The 22,190-nt window shown below is 32.0% G+C and overlaps 3 protein-coding genes and 1 non-coding gene across 7 annotated transcripts; 3 read left to right on the top strand and 1 right to left on the bottom strand.

The window, feature by feature from the left end:
* Window positions 1-214: 214 nt before the first annotated feature.
* LOC123203997 lies at window positions 215-2,479 on the bottom strand. Of its 3 annotated transcripts, none has more exons than XM_044620511.1 (3): window positions 2,321-2,479; window positions 1,109-1,224; window positions 215-1,026 (listed from the first exon to the last, which is right to left on the bottom strand). In XM_044620511.1, exons 1-3 carry the CDS (start codon window positions 2,438-2,440, stop codon window positions 552-554), a joined length of 711 nt encoding a protein of 236 aa, XP_044476446.1. In that variant the 5' UTR covers window positions 2,441-2,479; the 3' UTR covers window positions 215-551. The 3 variants fall into 3 exon arrangements, with proteins under 3 accessions (XP_044476446.1, XP_044476448.1, XP_044476447.1); XM_044620513.1 differs by having other exon boundaries at window positions 215-978; XM_044620512.1 differs by having other exon boundaries at window positions 2,275-2,477.
* A 2,245-nt stretch (window positions 2,480-4,724) lies between these two features.
* LOC123204940 (copper chaperone for superoxide dismutase, chloroplastic/cytosolic) lies at window positions 4,725-7,791 on the top strand. 2 transcript variants are annotated; one of them, XM_044621758.1, is made up of 6 exons: window positions 4,725-5,091; window positions 5,204-5,230; window positions 5,473-5,545; window positions 5,649-5,783; window positions 6,402-6,625; window positions 7,310-7,791. In XM_044621758.1, exons 1-6 carry the CDS (start codon window positions 4,846-4,848, stop codon window positions 7,571-7,573), a joined length of 969 nt encoding a protein of 322 aa, XP_044477693.1. In that variant the 5' UTR covers window positions 4,725-4,845; the 3' UTR covers window positions 7,574-7,791. The 2 variants fall into 2 exon arrangements, with proteins under 2 accessions (XP_044477693.1, XP_044477692.1); XM_044621757.1 differs by having other exon boundaries at window positions 4,726-5,091; window positions 5,204-5,263.
* A 4,836-nt stretch (window positions 7,792-12,627) lies between these two features.
* LOC123204084 (probable sugar phosphate/phosphate translocator At1g12500) lies at window positions 12,628-14,160 on the top strand. Its single transcript, XM_044620629.1, has one exon. It carries the CDS (start codon window positions 12,942-12,944, stop codon window positions 14,007-14,009), a length of 1,068 nt encoding a protein of 355 aa, XP_044476564.1. The 5' UTR covers window positions 12,628-12,941; the 3' UTR covers window positions 14,010-14,160.
* Window positions 14,161-21,740: 7,580 nt separating this feature from the next.
* On the top strand, window positions 21,741-21,846 carry LOC123204972. Its single transcript, XR_006499658.1, has one exon. It is a non-coding gene; the product is annotated as a small nucleolar RNA R71 (small nucleolar RNA).
* Window positions 21,847-22,190: the final 344 nt, after the last annotated feature.

The raw sequence follows: 22,190 nt of genomic DNA, 5'->3' as shown, positions 1-22,190 counted from the left end.
GGTTACAAATTAAAATTTTGATTGATGTCATGCTTTAAGTTTCAGATCCCTTTGACCCCCACTGGGCTATACCAGGATGATGAGAAAAAACATGCAGAACAACACAATTACGGAATTCAGAAAAGGTGCCTTATAACTAGCAACACACTGTTCAGGGAGCACAAACAACGTGAGAGTAAACCCAAATGAAAGCTGGGAAAGAAAACTTCAAAACTTAATCAAAAGCCTCTAATGGATTTTTTTATTTCGTATATGTAATTGATGAAAACTTGGGGCTGTTATACAGAAACTAAAAAAAAAAAGTGAAATTCTAGAAAAACTGGTGATCAATTGCTTCAAAAATAGAAATTGATCTGCAGGTAAGAGATATTCATAATAAAGAATATTAATATTTTCTGATGCATCTTACCTTCCCCCATCATTAAAGACAAACCCTCTATCCAAGTGCCACAAAAGAGCAGCCTCCTAGGATGTAAAATTCAGTCCCTCCATAATTTGATGGACAACTATTTCATTCCAAAATCTCCATAAATGACGAGTAAGTTAGTGCATCAACCAAAGCCAGGAGGCACATCAGGGTCCTCATCACTACAATCACAGAGCTGCTTGTGCTCCACATCTATTGAAAACCCAGGAGGCTGCAGCACATCTTTAGAGTGATGGATCCCTTCCTTCTGTAGTTCCACTTGGTCTGTATCATATGGCATAGGCAGCTGCTGCGCATCTTGGAGCTGCTTCTCTTGATCATTATGGTAATGGTTTTGACAGAAGCCTGGTGGTGCTTTTGGCTCACGATCAGGTAATGTCTCAACAACTGTACATGCTAAGGGCTCAATAGGACAATTATCATGAGGCTCCTTTTGATCTAGCATGTCATGAGTTGATGATTCACCCACTCTTAACCCACCAGGATTCACTAATTTATCATATACAGATTGTACTGTTTCCTCAATTTCACTTTTCATGCCCTCCTTCGATCTAATTATTTCCCAGAGACCATCAGAAATTTGGCTCATTACTTTGAACCTAGTAATTACAGTCGAAATATTTAGCTTGTTTTAATTTAAAATCAGGATCATCAAAAACCCTGAAGAAGCAGAAAACTTACTTAATCTCTTCATGTATGGCATCAGAAAGTTGTCTAGGTTTCATATTTTCAGCACCCGCACGATTAAGTGCTGTTGATTGCTTAACAGCAGAAATAATGTTGTTGCGCAATTCTTCCTGCAGTTATTGCATTCTTCAGGGTTCCCACATATATTTGGTTAAACAAACACTCTCACAAGTAAAATAAAAAAAATTATATTATATTCCTTTTTGCAAATTACAGCCATATACTATGACAATAAGGATAGCGATGCTGCTTTTAATATTTTCAAATTTTTAAGAACTGCATAATTATTCCAATTGTTCTGAAAATTCAAAAAAATCTAAACAAATAAATTTATATATTTAAAAATAGTTACGATCACTAAAAAAAAGTATAACACAGATCGGATTTAACAGTTTCAGCATGCCAAACAGTTCAATATCAAGTCACCATCATTTTTTCAGGCGGAGTCAGAGGAACACCAAGCAACAAAGAAAAAAGACAGACACTCACAACCTATAAGTTGAAAAGCAGCTGGATGCATTCAATCGATCCAGAATTTTCCATAATAGCAAGTAAGAATGCAATCATTGCATAATCCTCTAAGATTAAAGTGCTTTTTCTTTTTTCTCCTGAGATATGCTGAAAATTAAACAGAGATGCTTTCTTAATCTATAAGATTTGGCAAAAAAGAAAGAACTAAACCATTAGGTACTACTCAAAAAATTAATATACATGTTGAATGTTGAACCATAAACAATCTAGATCCAACTTTGAGACCCATTATCGATATAAAAGCAGGATATAAAATACTTCAAATCCTTAAGATCAAATAAAGCCAACCATGAAGTAAAAAATTACAGATGTCATTTAATTACAACATGAAAATTCCATATTTCTGATAAACTAGAATCATAAACAAAAATGCCAAACATAATGCAATTTGTAAAAATTCAGAGCCTTTTAACTAATCTTCAAATAAATAATTTACAAACAACAGCGATTCCTAAAATCATTGACACCGCGCATAAGTAGGATGAAATTAGAACAAAAAAAAAAAGGTTCATATCTACATCTAATTGCCACCAATTTGTATAAAACCTCAACACATAAAATCGACTTAAGAAATCATTTTAAGCGATTATCAGAATCGTGAAATAGGAATGAAAATTGAAAACGCAAACCCTAAAAGAGTGTGTTGCGCGTGGGTTTTGGAGAGAAAAGACTAACGTTTTCCTTGAGCTTGCGAATGATCTTGAGACGGAGCCTATCGAAGTGTCCATCGTCTTTGAGTTTATCAATAACTTCGTCTTTGCTAAATTTTGTGTTTCCAGAGTTGTTCTTCTCCATGGAATACTAATTTGTTGTGCTACCAGTATGTTCCGTCTTTGAGCCAGCAGGAATGAAGACTGCACTAGCTTCCGCGGCAGAAGTGTCAAATGGGCCAGGCCGGCCCATACTTTTTATTGGCCGATCTAGTCCGTAAAACCAGTTATTGTATAAGCCTTAAACGCACTTCGGAGCCTTGGGCTATTGCCACCTGTGCTCTGCCTATGTGGATTTGCCTTCTGTTTTTATTTATTATTAGTTTTTGAAATATTCTGAAATCCCCCACATATTTTCCAAACTGACAATAGCATACTGGAAGAAAACATTACCATAATCCCCACTCCATGGTTAATTATTCAATTGACTTGTTTAATTTTGTTTTTGCCAAGGGTTCAATTGACTTTTATCCTTTGAATATGCGGTGAAATTATATATATATATATATAATAAATAAATATAAAATATATTATTATATGATTATATAATTTTAAATTAAAGATAAAATAATATCTAATCATATGATGATATATATTTTATGTATCTAAAATATATATATATATATATATATATATATATATATATATATATATATATGTAACATTACTCTTAAACAAGATACAATAAATTATTCTAAAGTAATTAATTTACCCCAAATCAAATAAAATTTATATTTTTTTCACACAAGCCTCAATCCCAAACACTTTTATACATCAAGAAAATTATGTGTATCCAAACATTTTTATACATTAGTAAATCTACGTGTATTCACTTTAAATATATAAACAGGTACAAACTTAATATATGTCGTTATGTGATTTGATAATTTTGATTGAATTATAGATAAATAAAAATAAAATATATAAATCATTTATTTATATATTCAAAATAAATACATAATACTTATTCCCCCAAAGTTTAGTGAAAATAACAAACTTCTATTTGGTAACTTTGAAAAAACCAAATGCTTATTTAAGAACTATTAAAATTAATAATTTTTATGAGAAATAAAGATAAAATGGATAATTTATGTAGTATTAAAGAATTAACTTTCCCTCTCCCGTATTTTCTGGCAACAGCCACTCCCCATCTCACGTATTAAATCACTCATGTATTAAATGACAAAGAATTTCCTATTTTCATATTCCTCTTGAATTGAATGAGGGAACATAAAACCTTAAATCACTTATAACCAGGTGTTAAAGTTGTTAGACTTGGGAAATAAGTGAGTCAAATTAGGTATAAGCTGAGTTGAAACAGATGCAAGTAAAACATGTATAAATTGAAAACGGGTTACTTTATATGGATATATATTATAGAGACTTGTACCCAATCCTGCTAATATAGGTAAACTCATGGGTTACAAGTGAAATTTGTGATTTTGTATTTTTAATTATTTTATTAATAAAATCTCATTTTATATTTATCACAATATATATTTTATGAAGGGGATACTAAATTAAATTAAAATTCAAGCAAAGAAATATTTCTGTGTGAAAATTAGTGCAAGAATGCTCAATTTTGAAAGAGACTCAATTTATAAAATCACATTTCATGCCTTGATACTTATTGGAAATCATATCATATTCCTGGAAATCTGGAAATCATGCGTTATCCCTGAAAATCAAACCCCAGATCATATCCTAGATTATTAGTTATCACATCTCTAGAGATCATATTTATATTGATGAGCAGATTATTTTTTTTCCATTTATAGCACAATTCTTTTGTACAAATATTATGTAACTAAGGATAAATTAGAATTTTATAGTATATAAGTCATAACATGTAAAGATTGAAATAATAAAAAATAGAAAAACAATAATTTTTTCTTTACTTTTTTTTGAGTCAACTCTGCTCTCTTTGATTTTGGCAATACTTATCACAAATTAGGAAAGAGAAGTGAAGACTATACCTGCAGTAATTTTGAAGGAGAAATTGAGAAAACAAGTATGGCAAATGGCAATAAAAAGCTATTGAATCTTAAAATCGGTAGATATGCATTCAAATTTAATGTATATTGTCCGGATAAATAAAAATTGTGTTACCCATATATTAAAGATTATTAGATATAAATTATTATTATATTTAATAAAAATAGATAAATAAAAATAATTATTATATTTAATTAGATATAATAAAAATAATTAATTATAATTATTTTATTTATTAAAAATAAAAATATTTCCATCCTAAAAATTAATAAATAATAATAAAATTAAGATTTCAAGATGAATGATGTTGAATTACTTATATATTTTCTCGTATATCATTATTGGTATTGTATTCTTTTCTCAGCCACCAAACGGAGGCCAAACAAGATAATATTACGAAATTTCCAGAAATTACGAGAGCATAGGCAGAACAGAGCTTCAGTCATAACTGGACCAAAACAAAACTTGAAAAATATAATTATAATAAATCGTAATATGGCATCTCTAAGGTCTGTGGCTACAGCGACAACCACAGCAGCTATAGCTGCCGTTGCCTTCTCTTCTTTTTCTTCTTCCTCGTCAAAATCTACACCCACCAAACCCCATATCCAATCTCTTTTTTCTTCACAACCTCTTTCAGTTTACTCCCCAAATAGATTGCCTCTTGTCAAGAACTTCTTCACCCCACCTTCAGCGCTTCACATGGACTCTTCTTCATCTAATCACACACCCACCTCCCAGGTTCATTGTTAAACCTTTTCTTATCTCTTCTCTTTCAGAAGTTTTCCTTCTCCATTATTTTATGATAAAGTTCGAATTTTTAATTATTTTTTGTTTATTCTTTGAATTGCAGGGTGTTGTGGACTTGCCGGAGCTTCTAGTCAGTTCAATTCTTGATTTAATTCTGATTCATGTTATTAGACTGCTAATTTAATTTTTTTTTTGTTTCTTTGTGATCGGGTTTTTGTTGTTTGAAGATTGATGTTTGCTCGATCGAGCTTCATTTGAGTTTTTTTATTAAGATTTTTTGATGTTTCTAATATGTTTTGCGTTGTAATTTAGTTTAGAATTGTGGATTCTAATTGTGTTCCTGATTAACTTTTTTTCATCATCTTTTATCAGACAGAATACATGGTGGACATGAAGTGTGAGGGTTGTGTTAATGCTGTCAAAAATAAGTTGCAAACTGTTGATGGTAGGAAATTTGCGACAATTGAATTGGCTCCAAATTGGCTTAATACTTTAATGCATTTTTTGTTACTTCTGCTATTGACATTTGTTTGGGGTAAATGTATTAGGAGTCAAGGATGTTGAGGTAGACTTGACCAATCAAGTAGTCAGGATTTTGGGTTCTTCACCTGTGAAGATTATGAGTGAAGCTTTGGAGCAAACAGGGAGGAAAGCCCGGTTGATTGGTCAAGGGACACCTGAAGGTTGGTGGTGCAACTTTTTAATGAGTCTTTAATATCGATATGATTTTCCTCTTGGATATAGTTATCTCTTTCTTTTGGGATTTCTGTTAGCTGAATTTGTCAACTTTTTGACTTGTTTTGCACTGATCTTTATATGTTCTGGTGTAAAATACTTATCACAGCAAGCAAAGGTAATTATATAATCTGAATGAGGTGAATTCGAATGCATAATTGAGACATGGGATTCTGAACAATACCATATTCTAAGCGTTTTTCTATACAAGATAGCTGAAAAACTGGTAGTTAAACTATGTTGTTTTCCATGTTTTGGAACTAAGAGCCCTCTTAACTACCTCCTGTTCAGACCACAGTAATCAGCTTGCTTAAGTATAAGAACAATGGCCTGTCGAATAGAAATAAATGAAATTGAAGAGGACCCATTTTCTGTTACCATTTTTCCTTGACGTGCCCAGGAAAAAATATTGTACTTCACATGATAAGGGAAACTGTGTGATGTAGTGTAGCGCTCTTGTTTTATTTTTCGGAGAAGTGATAGTAGTGTAAATCATTGTCTGAATGACTGTTTGATGGGAGAAATGATTTGAAGTTTCTGAAGTTTTTTCTTGCTCTTTTCTCTAGAATTTTTAGTGTCTGCTGCTGTTGCCGAATTCAAAGGTCCAGATATTTTTGGTGTGGTTCGCTTAGCTCAAGTGAATATGGAATGTGCTAGGATTGAAGCCGACTTTAGTGGGTTGTCGCCTGGAAAGCATGGTTGGTCTATCAATGAATATGGTGATCTAACAAAAGGTGTAGCTAGCACAGGAAAAGTGTATAATCCAACCACTGAAGGGACTGCAAAAGAGGTTTGCTTTGATATAATTCTTTTTTTTCATTATCTTTGTTTAAATTTACCATAAATTGCCTAGTGAGGCTTAGCAGTGATATTTAAGAAGTTTGATAGAGATCATTTGCACATATGGAAATACTTTGTGACAAGTACAACTGTTGGCACATTGTCCTGTTTATCTTAAATCATAACAATTAGATGGACTTAAATTGTTTATGTTTGGGATAATTTACGTAAGCTACCTCGTTGTCAGTATACTTGACATTCAGCTATAATCTTCTTGATAATACAGTTGTTTCTAAGTTCTATGTAATTACATTGGGCTCTGAGAAATCTGAAGTTGGGGTATGTAGTTTAGAAGTGAATTATTGACTAATCTGAGTATCATATTATGGTAGCATTAACTCCTATGCAGATGCTTTAACAATCGATCCCTTCTTATGTGTATCATTGATAAATTTAATGGTAGTAGAGCAGTTTTGGTTTGTGATGTTTACTGGGTAATTACTTTGTAATCTACTAGAAGGTCCAACTTTCAAATGGTGAAAAGTTTCCACCATTCACAGATGATTTTGCAGTTCTATATTATTTATTTTTTTAGCCGGTGGTCTTAAATTTTAGTATCATTTAGTACTGCACTGGTTTCTATCTTCTTAGTGATTAGTGACATTTCCTAACTGAGTTTCTTGGATTTGATTAGCCTCTAGGCGACCTGGGAACACTAGATGTCAATGACGAAGGCAACGCCTTCTTCACGGGTGTGAAAGAAAAGCTGAGAGTCTGTGATCTGATTGGCCGATCCATAGCAGTTTATGGAACTGAAGATAAATCAGATTCAGGTGTTGCTGCAGCAGTAATCGCAAGGAGTGCCGGGGTTGGTGAGAACTACAAAAAGATTTGTTTGTGTGATGGAACAACCATTTGGCAGTCAACTAACAGTGATTTTGTTGCTAGCAAAGTCTAAATACATGCAACCGAGCTTTGTGTAGTTTAACTTTCACTTTCATGCCATCCTGGTGGTGGGATGGTTATCATCATCCTTAATTTGCACTGTTGAGATTACACAAAAGCGAAAAGTTATTTAATAAATAAAATCACCTTCTTGATTGTGTTAAAGAAAGTAACCTAATTGATATTTCAGTGTCGAACTTATTTCAATAAAATTATGTGTATTTACTTTGAGTGTATGTTATCAAATGATCAGTGATTTTGAATTAAAAACAAAGTAGTATCTAATCATATGAAGATATATATCAAGTTAATATTTATTTATATAATATTGCACAACTTATTTTCAGGTTGACACTGAAAACTTATTTTACTAGCTGCAAAACAGAATGATCAGAAAAGGGAAAGCGTGCAACTTAAATAACCAGATGTTTCCTTTGCAAACATGGTTTATGTTGCAGTGTAAAACTTATTTCTGTCTCGGACCGTAATTCCTTAGAAAAAAAAAAGTAAAATAGACAGCAATAGTCTCCATTGCAAGCACCGCTTTACCGTCTTAATGTACAGTGAATGAACCTCCGATACTTTAGAGGTAGAGGCTGAAATGATGAAAATGTTAATTCCATAACCTGATAAAAATTCAATCAAGTTGGACTAAAATCACTCAACGAGTCAGCTACCAACAAACCATCAAATTTTGGTGAATTCATGTTACCTTTCCAAAACAAGAACTAAGAAACTGAATAAATCTTTCTTATCTTTATTCGTGAAGAGTAGACAAATAAATACATTGTTTGTAATAACTTAGCTCTTAGAATTCAGAGACAAATCAGGCTAAATTAGGAAAGAATCAAACTAAACTAGAAAAGAATTATAGACCAAATATATGTATAAATTAATTAAAACTGTATCCCAAACTTGAGATTTATGACTAGTTTCTAATACTCTCCCTCAAATGTCATTAAATTGGTAATATTGTGACAAAGGATCAATGTGTAATTTGATTGTAATGATCTTATATGAACATATGTTGGCTATTATAAATATGCTCGTAATCCCAGCATTATTTTGAGTAAAGACATATATTATTTTATTAATAATAAATTGGTAATTATTTATTTATAACAGCATATATGTATACACACACACACTTACGTATGTATTGTGAATGCTCTTATATTGGTAAAATCATGACAAAACAATCAATATATAATTTGATTGTGAGACTTCTATAAGCATATATACTGACCAATTTAGAAATATTTGTAGTCTCAGTATTATTTTGACCAAAGAAAGCTATTTGTATTTTCATTGTTTTTATAAAAAATAAGTAACGCAATTGATTGCAATCTAAGGTCTCGCGAAGAAAAGAAAGAAACCCCATATTTTAATTTATCTAATAGCTTACATTCATGTTGTTGATTATGTTTTAAAATATTTATTTATGTTTCATATAAGTATCTATATTTTGAATATTTATGTTTCATAAAACCTATATCTATAAAATTTTATTTTACCCCTGAACGGTGCAATAGTATTTACATAATTTTAACACAATTTACTTTAAATTTGTATTAACTATTAAAATACACAATAAAAATAAACCAAATATACAATTAAATATTTAAATGCAGGAAAATTTCTATTAATCACATTTGAATGAGAACTAGATAATAAATTTGTTGAAAGTAAAAAGTTAGAGGATTAAGAGTGTATTTGATTTGGGTAATTTTTTATTATCAAAAATAAAATATTATCACAAAAATATATTATTTATAAGATTATCATATATAAATTATTACTATATTTCATCAAATTTAATAAGTATAAATAATTATTATAATTTGTTAGATGTAATAAAAGAATATTAAGTTATTATTTTGTTAGATATAAATATTTTTAAATATTATTCATTATATTAATTAAAAATATAAGTATTTTGTTCCAAAAAATTAATAATTAATTATATAATTATAACAAAATTAAAATTACTTTGATAATTTTTATCAGACTACTCTTATATTACCTAATACATTATAATGTGTATTAAAAAATTATTAAAATCTTCGATTATTTGACAAATCAAACAAAGTAATATCATTAAAAAATAATAGATTAATGTGTGTGTGTGTGTGTGTGTGTGTGTATATATATATATATATATATATATATATATATAAGTATAATTATATGCATAAAGAATAAACACAAAGTTGTGTATAAATAATTATATATCATCATATAATTGAATATTTTTTTATTTTGGATTTAAAATCATTCAATCATTTAATGACATATTATCATTTGTGTATAAATGTATACTTATTATTTATAGGGAAATTAAATTAAATACCCTAAATCATATGCTTAAAGCAAAAATGCCAATATTATTTATACAAAGCCAAAATACTAACTCATGAGGCACTGTTCACCCAGGTTGTTCTTTGGAAAATTAAATTAATTATCCAAAAATAATATGTTCAAAGCTACAACAATCAAATTTATACGTATTGTAACACAAAACTTCTCAATAAATTCATCAAAAACACTCATTAATTATACAAATCTGAAACCCATAACCTAAAAACCAACTAAATCTTCTTCCAATCAAATAAATTTCAATGTCAAAATGAATAAAACATGGTAAAGAATAATGGACTAACCTTTTTTACTATGTTTGATGTTAAAATTTATGCGATTGGAGGAAGATTTAGTGGGCTTTTACGTCAGGGTTTTTGGATTTGTATAATTGATTATATGAGTTAATTTTTAAATGTTTTTGATAAATTTGTTAAGAGGTTTTGTATTAGAATAAATGTAGATTTGATTGTTGTTACTTTAGACATATTATTTTTGGATAATTAATTTAATTTCTTGACAAGTAACTCAGATGAATAGTACAACTTGGGTGAACAATACCTCATGAGTGGGTATTTTAACTTTGTATAAATAATGTTGAACATTTTTATTTTGAAAATATGAATTTAGACCATTTAATTTAATTATATATATATATAGTTAAAATCTAATGGATGTTGACTAAAGTGAGAAAACATAAATTTTTTTTGGCCAAAAGACTCTCTTTCATATAAGTTTTGATATGTTTTTAAAATCATATTTATGAGATTTAAAAAATTTAAAGTCTTACCTATACACCAACTATTATTAAATTTTTCTATTAGAGATAAGGGTAAAATTATTATTTTATTAATAAACCCCAAAACCATAAAATTTTATATCATTTTCTCCCTTTAATTTAGAAAATTAATAATTTCCCTTCAAAATTAAATTTTGAAAAAATAATTTCCCCCTTAAGGTTTCAAAATCGCTTTCCATTTTTCGATGACCAACTCCAGTTCTTCCTCCGCTATTGACAATGAGCGATGGCACCCTATCTCCATTGGTGACAAGCAACATGGACGATGACACCCTATCTCCATCGGTGACAATGAACGATAACACCCTATCTCCAGTTCTTCAAAATTGAGTTTTGAAAAAATAATTTCCCCCTTAAGGTTTCAAAATCGCTTTCCATTTTCCGATGACCAGCTCCAGTTCTTCCTCTGCTGTTGACAATGAGCGATAGCACCCTATCTCCATCGGTGACGAACAACAGGGACAACGAAGCATTTGTCGTTTATAAGATGAATTGTTTGATTCATCTTAATGACGATGAAGACGAGGTCTTTGTCATCATTCAGATCCAGACAACCATCGTCAAGATGAATCAGACAAGAAGATGACAAAGGCTTCATCATCCTAGTTGCTTGTCATTAGCAGAGGTAAAGTGCTGAAGTGTCGTTATCGGTGGCTAGAGAGGGAAAAAAAAATAAACTCTAAGTTTTGAAAGGAAAAATGTTATTTTTGAAAGTTAAAAAATTTTAGATAAAGGTGAAGTTAGTTTTTAAAATTTAAGAAGAAAATATAATGACTTTTATTTTTTTAATATTATTAGTAAAATAATTACTTTACTCTTGTCTTTAACAACAAAATTTAATGATAGTTAATATATGAATAAGATTTTAAGTTTTCAAACCTCACAAATATGATTTTAAAAATGCATTAAAATTTGAATGAAAAAAAGTCATTTGACCTTTTTTTATTTTTTATTGGGAAAAGACTATTTCCCACCCAAATTTTAGGCTATTCTAAAACCTACACCCATGAGAGATGAAAAACCTCAACTCTCACCTATGGTCAAACTGTTGTCCAAAATTTTAGTTAGAGACAGGGGTAAAATTGTCATTTTACTTATAAATTTTAAAATTTTATCATTTTTCCTCCCCAGATTTTAAAAACTAACACCTCAACCCATCCTCAAAGTTTAAAAAGTTTAGATTTCACCATTAGGGTTTGCTTCCTTCTCCGGCCACCACTGACGACTAACGCATTCCACCGATCTCCTATTTTCGATTACAAAGGACAACCCTTCATCGCCTAGATCTAGAGAATGAAATGTCGTCTAGATTTGAAAGAATAGACAAAGGATGATGCTTCATGATCCTTCGTCGTCACGTTTGGATGACACGAAGAGTGACGAAGGACGACGAAACGTCGACCTTCATTGTCTGGGCGATGCGGCGAAGAAATCTTTGTCTCTTTGTCGCATCGAGGAGATGAAGATCTCTTCATCGCATCCACCGCTGTCACACTAGGAGAAGGAGATTGGAGACAACGCCAAAGATGACGTCAGAAGATGAAGTTGAAGAATGGGGGATGAAACTGCTATTTTTGAAAGTTACGGGTGTAGCTGAGTTTTAAAAAATATAAAAACCTTAGGTTTAGAGGTGAAAATGTTACTTTTCAAAGTTTAAAAATTTTGAGTAAAAGTCAAATTTAGTTTTTAAAATTTGGAGGGGGGGCCAGGAGTAATAAACTTTTACCTGAAAAAATTAATAGAAGTTTGGCTATAGATGGAAGTTGGAGTTTTTCATCTCCCGTGGGTGTGAATTTAAGAATTGTCTAAAATTTGGGTGGGAAATAGTCCTTTTCCCTTTTTTATTTTTTAAATTAAAGATAAATTCCTTCCACATTGAATCGCCACATTCATAAAATATAAACTTAAATACACTCAGTCAAACATTAAGACAAACCATAGTAGTCAGAGCACAGGCACCAACCGACACTCCTCGAACTCATAGAAACTCATTTCAAACTAATGTTTTCCATCGGACGCTCTTCTTTCTCTCTCCCGAATCAAAGCTAATTATCCGCTGTTAGATCAGATCCATCTTCCTTCGTGAACACACCCTTCTCCTCACCACTCCTTTTTCTACTTCCACTTTCTGATTTAAGCTCCAACAGGCTTTTTCTCTCTCTGGTTTTTCTTCTGGTCTTAAAGTGGAAATTTTTAAACTGCGAAATTCCAAATTTGCCCTTGATCAATGGTCGAGGCACAGACATGGGCAACACGGAGAATGAGCAACCCGAGATTAACCGATTCGACGGTGGATTATCAACTCTTGGATATGCCGGCAACTCCACCAGGTGATGTACGGAACAGCAACGTTGGATCGTTTTCGTTCATATCTCCGACTGTTTTAACGGCTCTGATTATCGCATCATGGTATTTTTCAAACATCAGTGTGCTGCTTCTCAACAAGTACTTACTCAGCTTCTACGGTTTCCGTTACCCAATCTTTCTTACGACGATTCATATGATGGCTTGTGCTATTTATAGTTATGTGGCAATCAACATTGTTGAGCTGGTGCCCCTGCAGCATATTTTATCTAGAAAACAGTTTCTGAAAATCTTTGCATTGAGTGCCATTTTTTGTTTCTCTGTTGTGTGCGGCAATACTTCGCTTAGGTACATTCCTGTTTCGTTTAATCAAGCAATTGGTGCAACGACGCCGTTTTTCACTGCAATTTTTGCATTTTTGATTACTTGCAAGAAGGAAACCGCGGAGGTTTATTGCGCTTTGATGCCTGTTGTGTTTGGTATTGTTCTGGCTAGTAACAGTGAACCCCTGTTCCATTTATTCGGGTTTTTGGTTTGTGTTGGATCCACAGCTGGGCGGGCCTTGAAATCTGTGGTTCAAGGGATTTTGTTAACATCAGAGGCCGAGAAGTTGCATTCAATGAATTTGTTACTTTATATGGCACCCATGGCTGTTATGATCCTACTTCCATTTACTCTCTATATAGAAGGGAATGTGGCTTCCATTACATTGGAGAAAGCTAGAAGAGATCCTTATATTGTTTTCTTGTTGATTGGCAATGCTACGGTGGCTTATCTGGTGAATTTGACTAATTTCTTGGTGACGAAGCATACAAGTGCATTAACTTTGCAGGTACTCGGCAATGCCAAGGGGGCTGTTGCGGCCGTTGTTTCAGTCTTGATTTTTAGAAATCCTGTGACAGTAATGGGGATTACTGGATTTGCTGTAACAATCATGGGTGTGGTGCTTTACAGTGAGGCAAAGAAGAGATCTACAGCCACAACTCATTGATGCTAAGTAGATAATGCTTTATAAATCCTTTTTGCTTTATTCCGTTCTTTAAAGCTTTGTTCTTTCTATTTTCATTAATGCGAGGGAAGAAGAAGGTTGGCTTAAAAAAATGGGATTTGATTGTATAGAATAAATTCTCTCTTTTACTTTCCCCTGCGTGTAGTCTTATATTATTGCTTCCGTTTAAGAAATTAATGCTTAAATTAATTATATCTTTGTAACCTATTTCCTGACTACTATTAAAATGAAAGATCACCAAGAGAAAAAGGGGGAAAGGAAGAAAAACACAAATAGATACTAGGCAACTCATCAACACTTGGATTAAATCATGTTTCACCCAAGACCCTCAAACCCAATAATTCTACCGGGGGTTCTCTCCTATAGTAAGCTCTCCTCAAGTCGTGAATGTAGACTCTCGAGTGTTGGGTTTTGGGATCACGACAAAGCAAAACAACAATAAAATATTAATAATTAAAATCCAAAACCCACCCAAAGACCAAGGATTAAAGAATGATGCATGAAGTGGTTTGGATGCAATACATTGGTTGGTGGATTTTTTGGGTTTTTCAAGCGCGTTCGCCAATTCAATCCAAGTGTGGGATAAAGCCAAGGTATGTCTGGGAGAATAGGAATGGACGATAAGACCAGGTATGAACAAGACGCCTATTCAAATCACTCAAACTTAAGGCTTTTGGTTCTTCTTTGGTCTAGAGTTGTTCTACTGTTTCTCTTCAACCTGACCTCTTATGAGAACTAGGACAACCATGAACAATTTTTAATGTGCAAGATCCTGTTAACGCAAACCCATAACGTACTTTTGAGTCCGAGTAATTAAAGTAGACCAGTATTATGACATAGGGTCATTCTGCCGAAAATGAAAGTTTACTTACTCAAGTGAGAAAGAGAAAATTTTGGTGGAGGGAATAGGATTTCATTCGATGCCTTCTCTGGGAAAGGAAGACTCCTTAAATAGAAATACAAACCTAGCGAATACAATCTAGTGACGTCATTACAAACTTAATGATACGGACTTTAAGGACAAGCAACACAATAATACAACAAGGGCAATGATAATATAGACTTTCACAGGGACTTGTACAATTATAGCATTAAAACTGGGCTAAAGACAACCTTGATAAGGTTGGAATATAAAGCTAGTATGCTGAATAGATATCTGTCAGCTTTGTTGGTGTGTCCAATACATAAAATGAGATAGGTGATGAGGCGTTGGATCCTCTGTCAGGAGAGCCATGTCTTCATAATACCCGTCTATCTGTGTTTGCATGTGAGCTGATTCAGAATCAAATTGAGGATGCAAAGAGTACGGGATCTTGGACTCTTGAAAGAAGTTGTACATCTGTGGAGTTTGTGGGGGCTCTTGTGTGCAGAAAGCTAAAATTTTCAACAGTGTAAGGATAATCTTGAGCTTGCTGATTGGATGATCCATGAGATAACTATGGGGAGCTTATCTTCTTTTGGGCATTATTTCTTCATCCTTATTATTTGGAAAACCTTTTCCTTGGGTCGCCGTTGCATGTTGATTTTTTCAAAAAATTTGTTCTTTGCAATGATGATTCCTTAACTGTACTCTGGTAGGTAGGTAACTTTCCCATGGCGCATCACCTTTTAGGGCCAGCCAAACGTGTGCAGGGTTAATAGCATTAACTTCTGAAATTTTTCTTTCAAAATCTCTATATTTTTGGAAGGAAGTAGATCTGACCTTCTGAAGACTACAGGGAATGAGCATAGCGTTGCACATTTGTTTCAAATAGAACCTTGCAATGATACCTGAGAACTTGGACTGTTCTAATAAAAAAAAGAATTGAATATTGTGAATTTGGAGCCATTTGAAAAGACTGATGTTCCAACTGGCATTGAAAAAAGCTACTGATCCACCATGGAAGTGGATGGAACCATTGTAGAAACACTTGGAAAGGAAGTAAAATAAATATGACAGTGTTCCCAAAAACGTTAGAATCAAAATCTAAGAGTCAACCTAATTCTCAATTAATCAAGTGGAGTCAATGGTCTCAATACTAATTCAAAGTTCAACACATCAAAGGACGCAATAATGTAATTCCTAACTTCCTTACCAAATCCTCAAAAGCCTTTATAAATACCATCCTAAAACCAATAATAATCACATCCTCATTCCCAATTATTTTCATGATGACTTCTGTTCCAAGTTTTCTTCCTCTCTACCAACCTCTACCACCATCAACATCAGAATTACCTCTAGATTTTCAGCCCTTTATCATAAACTTCCCCACAATGAAACTGATACCTTTCATCACCTCATGCTCCAGTATTGTAAAAAAGATCATTAAAGAAACATGGTCCATACTCTAGGAGAATTAGGAGTTCATCTTAATTTCCCTTAACCCTATTCTCACTTACAAATGTCCACAGAGAGTTCACCTGGAATATTTTAAGGTTTTTTATGATACCTATTGTCCAAATACACCATTGCTATAGAATTTTCGATTCCGAATATGATCAATTGGCTCAAAAAGGTAGAAATAGGACCATATTTGCCAAAATTACTTTCTTTCCAAGTGTTTGTTCTATCCACTTTCATGGTGGATCAATACTTTTTTCCAATGCTAGTTGAAACATTAGTCTTTTTGAAGGGTTCAAAATTCACAATACTCAGTTATGTTTTTTTTTTAATCAAAAAAGCCCAAGTTCTCCGATATCATTGCAAGATTTTGTTTGAAACAAATGTGCAACGCTATGCTCACCTTTCCTATAGTCTTCAGAAGTCCAAATCTACCTACTTCCAGGAATATAGAGGTTTTGAAAGAAGAATTTCAGAAATTAATGTTATTATTCCTGCACAAGTTTGGTCAGCCCCAAAAGATGATGCACCATGGAAGAGTTACCCATCAGAGTACAATCAAGGTATCATCATTGCAAAGAACAAATTTTTTGAAAAAATCGACATGCAATAGCGACTTAAGGAAAAGGTTTTCCAAACTAATAAGGATGAAGACGTAATGCCCAAAAAGAAGAAAAACTCTTCATGGGTATCTCCTGGATCATCCAGTCAACAGGGTCAACATTATCTTTACGTTGTTGAAGATTCCAGTATTCCAACTTTCTGCACACAAGAGCCCCCACACACTCCACAGATGTACAACTTCTTTCAAGACTCCCAAATCCATACTCTTTGAATTCCCAATTTAATTTTGAATCAGCTCACATGCAAGCACAAATACACCGGTATCATGAAGAATATAACACTCATGACGGAGGATCCAATGCCTCATCACCTATCTCACTTTAGGTACTAGACACGCCAACAAAGCTAACAAATATCCACTCAACATACTAGCTTTATTTTTCAGCCTTACCGTGGTTAGCTTTAGTGTAGTTTTAATGCTATAATTGTACTAGTCCATGTGAAAGTCTGTATTATTATTGCCATTGTTGTATTATTGTGTTGTTTGTCCTTAAAAGTTGTATCATTAAGTTTATAATGACGTCACTAGACTGTATTCGCTAGGCTTGTTTTTCTATTTAAAGAGCCTTCCCTTCCCAGAGAAGGTATTGAACCTATTCAACCTACCAAAATGTTCTCTTTCTCACTTGAGTATACTTTCATTTTTAGCAGAATGACCCTATGTCATGATACTTATCTACTTTAATTATTTTGACTCAGAAATATGCTCTGTGCTTGCTTTAATAGGATCCTACATATCAGAAATTGTTCAGGGTTTTCCTAGTTCTCATAAGAGGTTAGGTTGAAGAGAAATAGTATAGTGACTCTAAACCAAAGAGGAACTAAAAGCCTGAAGTTCATATCGATTAAGGATGAGAATTATTGACGAACGGCGACAAGATTAGAACATTAGTCTTATTGTTTCTTTTATGATGTAATTGTTTGTGTTGAATGACTCGGGCTAGGAAAAGTGAATTTATCGCTTAACTAGCTCTAGACCAAATTCTAATAGGACATCTCATTCCCTAATCCTAATCCTTAAAAGAGTTTTTTTTTTTTTTTCAAAAGACTTATTTAGGGGTGTGTACAATCCAATTTGATATAGTTTAAAAGATTTTTTACCCCAAACTAAAAAAAACAGTTTAAAAAATTTTTAAACCAAATTGAAAAAATATGGTTTAGTCTAATTTAGATTACGATTTGAACCATAGTTATCAATATTCTATAATATACGATTGTATCATATGATATGATACAGATAGAAAACAATACATATCATAAGGTATTTTGAATTAATACTATACAGTAAACATATCATATGATACAATATATATCTTACAATACAATACATATTACTGATATAGATCAGTACATTTTTTTAGACAAAATGATAGTGTAGTAGGGGTGTATATAAAAAAATTTTTAAATGTTAAGGGTGTTTGTGATCTTTTTTAAAATAATGATGTATTAGTTATAATATTTTATTATTTTATTTTTTAAAATGCATATTATACAATATAATACATAGTTCGACTCTCATAGTTTAAAATTTTAAAATAATTCATTATCAAATATATATATCATTTAATAAAATTAACCAAGTTAATTTTCTAAAACATAATATATACGTGTAAAATAAATATGAAATATATATAATATATATGTAAAGAAAATGATAAAATAAATATGAAAAAACAAATTGCACACATAATTGCTTATTGGAATTTTTTTTAAACATAGTTATATATATGTATTTTAAAAAAATAAGGTTCATAGTTTAGTTTGTTTTGAAAATTGTCTAAACGGTAACTTAAACTGAAAAAAACTGTTTAAAATTTTTTTAACCTAAACCAGAGTATTTTACATACCAAATAAAACCAAACTGTAACTTTTAAGAGATTTAGTTCGATTTTACGGTTTGAACTTAATTATGTACACCCGTAGAGTTATTTCCACCCAGGTTTAGTTCTGTTAATTTTAAAAAATTTAAATACTTATTTGTTATCCTATTTTGATTGTGTTTTCTATCTGTTTAATTGTAAATTATCGATTCACCTTTTTTTTTTTCATACAATAACAAAATTGACCTCATATATTGGTTCTTTCCTTCCCTATTTCTCAAACAAAAATCAAATTAATTCAAAAATGTCATTAGAGTAAACCTTGGGTGGGGGGAAAATGTTTTGGTATCATATTTTCCGATTCATTTTTCTTTCTTGGCCGTCGGAACTGGAAATCTCCTTTTTTGGCCGCCACAAGATATAAATAAAGCTTTTAGGAAGACGTGCGGTGGAGAAGAGGGGGATTTGATTTACAGAGGTGTACGAAGAGACAGGTGGACATTTCTTCGTTCACCTCTGTAAATCAGAAGTGTATGCACGTTGGAAAGTTGGATTTGGCTTTTATAAAATGGCCGAAATCAAAAGTCCAAGCTGAAAGAATAAATAAATAAATGAAATCAATAAAGAATTAAAGTTGGCAATAAAAAATATGTGAAGATAAGATTTGAAGAAAGTAAGAGACGGGTGGTGAAGAAGAGAGGGATTTGATACATAATATGGTATATGATTAGAATATCATAATCAACATATGTAAAAGAAAATAACTGAGACGATGGATACATTATTCATGGACATGAAGTCACTTTGAACTAATTAGAGTTGAAAGTTGTTTAAATTTTTAGAGCGTTATAAATTTGATGGGTCCAGCAATATGTCTAAGTATTCAATTATGGAACTCCGTTTAATTAAAACGAGGATTGGATTAAATTATTAACTAATAAAATAGACTAATTCTTAAAACAACTAAATCAAATGTAAATAATGATTTTACTATAGGTAGCTAAGGTACATGTACAAATCTAGCTATGCAGTGTAAATTTTTATTTTTACACAATTAGACAGATAAATTGAATATACAACGGTAAAATATTCTAATGTATTCTTTACCTTATCTTTAGGTTATAAGGAGTCTATTTTAATTTAATAACTTTCTATGCTTTTATGAAAGTTAGATTATACAAAATGCATTATGATTTGTGAAACTTCTAACTTACGATAAGATTTGTAGGTTAATTGTAACATTATTCTCTAGAAATATTATCCTCCAAAAAGAGATGTCACTTATTTTATTTGAGGACTTGTGCATGATTGAAACTTAAATATAAAAACTTGTAGAATTATCAACATAAAATCTCTAAAATAACCTTATATTATAAAAATCATAAATGTGAAAAGTGTACAAAAAATTGTTTGACAATATTTAAACAGTCACAGTGTGTGTAGTAAAAATATAAATCATGGCATAACATAGGTCTCATGGCACAAAACATATATCATAAATATAAACATAGACATAATATATGCTTCTCATGCATGTCCTTTGTTGATTCGTCTCTATGTAGCCACTATCATCACCTATTACCTATAATATATTAAAAGAATGGATGAATGATAATTACTGAATCAGTAAAAGATATTAGGTCCTACGCTTCTTTTTTGTTAGTACCTTTTCACACCTAAAACTTACATTCTTTAATTTTTGTACTATGTCATCTAGGGCACATCTATAGACCCAAAACTTAGATGACATGTAATATAATGCATATAAAACTCACTTAAAAACTTTGGTGAAAACATTTCTTTATGAAAACTTGATTGTGTCTATTAGACTAGGTTAAGGCATGAATTTAGTAACTTGGCCACATGAGAAATATAATTATATACTCGTCTTTTTTATACACACAAAAGTATTTGATTGTCATAACACCACAATTGGGGTTGTGTCCTATTGTAAGTGCATGTATGAAGAAGCTCACAAATGCCTCTCATAACAATCTTATTAAAAAGCGTACCTTTAAAAATTTTCATCAGAAAACATATTTTTTTTGTGAGTGTTATAAAACTTCTGAAATGTAGGAGATCAAGGTCCCACATATGCATTATAGGAACACTAGGCTCACGTGTATTATGAGATCAAATCCCTCATGGCTCTACACCCTAAAAACTTAGGAAACATGTAAAACATTTAATTGGTCTCATACATACTAACTGTGAGGCATGGATTGTGGTGTGCTCTCAATCAATGGAATAACATTGCATTGTGCCTTAGGATTTTTTCTATGGTATTGGGAAACACACCTTATGATCACTTAAAGATGATGTTGGTGAGTTGTCCAATTTGAGTACATGTATTGGATATTGGCATCCTGATTTTGTATCCTTGTTTCGATGATAGCTATGAACTTGGCAATCACCTTCTCTAGGCTAAACTTCTTCTCTTGATGTTGTTGATTAAATCCTAATGGTGGTCTCTCCTCATTGTTGTTATAGCTTCATGAGAAGTTGGGGTGATTCCTCCACCCAAGGATGTATTTGAGGGCGAAAAGGTTATTTGCTAGGATTACCTGAAATTTAAACATTTTAATGCGAAATTGATTTGGGCAAAGGTATTACCTTGTTGACACTCAATCCTCTAGTAGCCTCCACCACCAAGTTCATAATGAGCTTATATCGGCATGGCCGACAGAGTCATAGAATCTATTTTTTAGTTTAGAGCATGTATTTGTGCCAATAAAGATGGAAATATGTCCTTATCATATATTCATGAACCTTTGTTACTGGCATTTTATCTTACTGCCATTGGTAATTGTTGGAAGTCATCTCTTCTAGCAACTGATAGATCACCTCTGGTGACTTGTTCATAAGGGTTTCACCTGCAACTGCATCAATCATTGATCAGTTAGAAGAAATAAACCATTATTAAATGATTGCATCTATAGCCAAATGAGTAACCCATGATGCCATCATTTCCTCAATAATTCCTTGAATCTCTCCCAAGCCTCGTATAAGGATTCCATATCTAACTACATGAAGTTGGTGATGTCATTACAAGGTCTTCGTAGTCTTACATGGTGGGAAAAATTTTTCTTAGAAATCATTTTACCATTGTTATAGATTCAATGGCAACCAAACCTTGGCTTTACCCTTAAGGGAGAAGGGAAAAAGTCGTTGATGAATGACATCATCAATAACACCATTTTCCACAAAGTGTCAGATATCTCGAAAAAGTTACGATATGTGCATTTGGATCATTGTTTGGCAGTCCATAAAATTGTACACTTTGTTGGATCATTCGTATTACAGGCTTGGATAATCGGCCTTGTGATGCTTGTCCTAGTCCCATAGATCAAAGGCACTACATAGTCGTGTAAATAGCATGCATTTCCAGTCATCTCTTCT

This window comes from Mangifera indica, chromosome 20 (assembly GCF_011075055.1).
Source record: "Mangifera indica cultivar Alphonso chromosome 20, CATAS_Mindica_2.1, whole genome shotgun sequence".
NCBI lineage: Eukaryota > Viridiplantae > Streptophyta > Magnoliopsida > Sapindales > Anacardiaceae > Mangifera > Mangifera indica.
The sequence above is the reverse complement of the archived record's forward strand: the minus strand, read 5'-3'. Positions and strand labels throughout refer to the sequence as shown.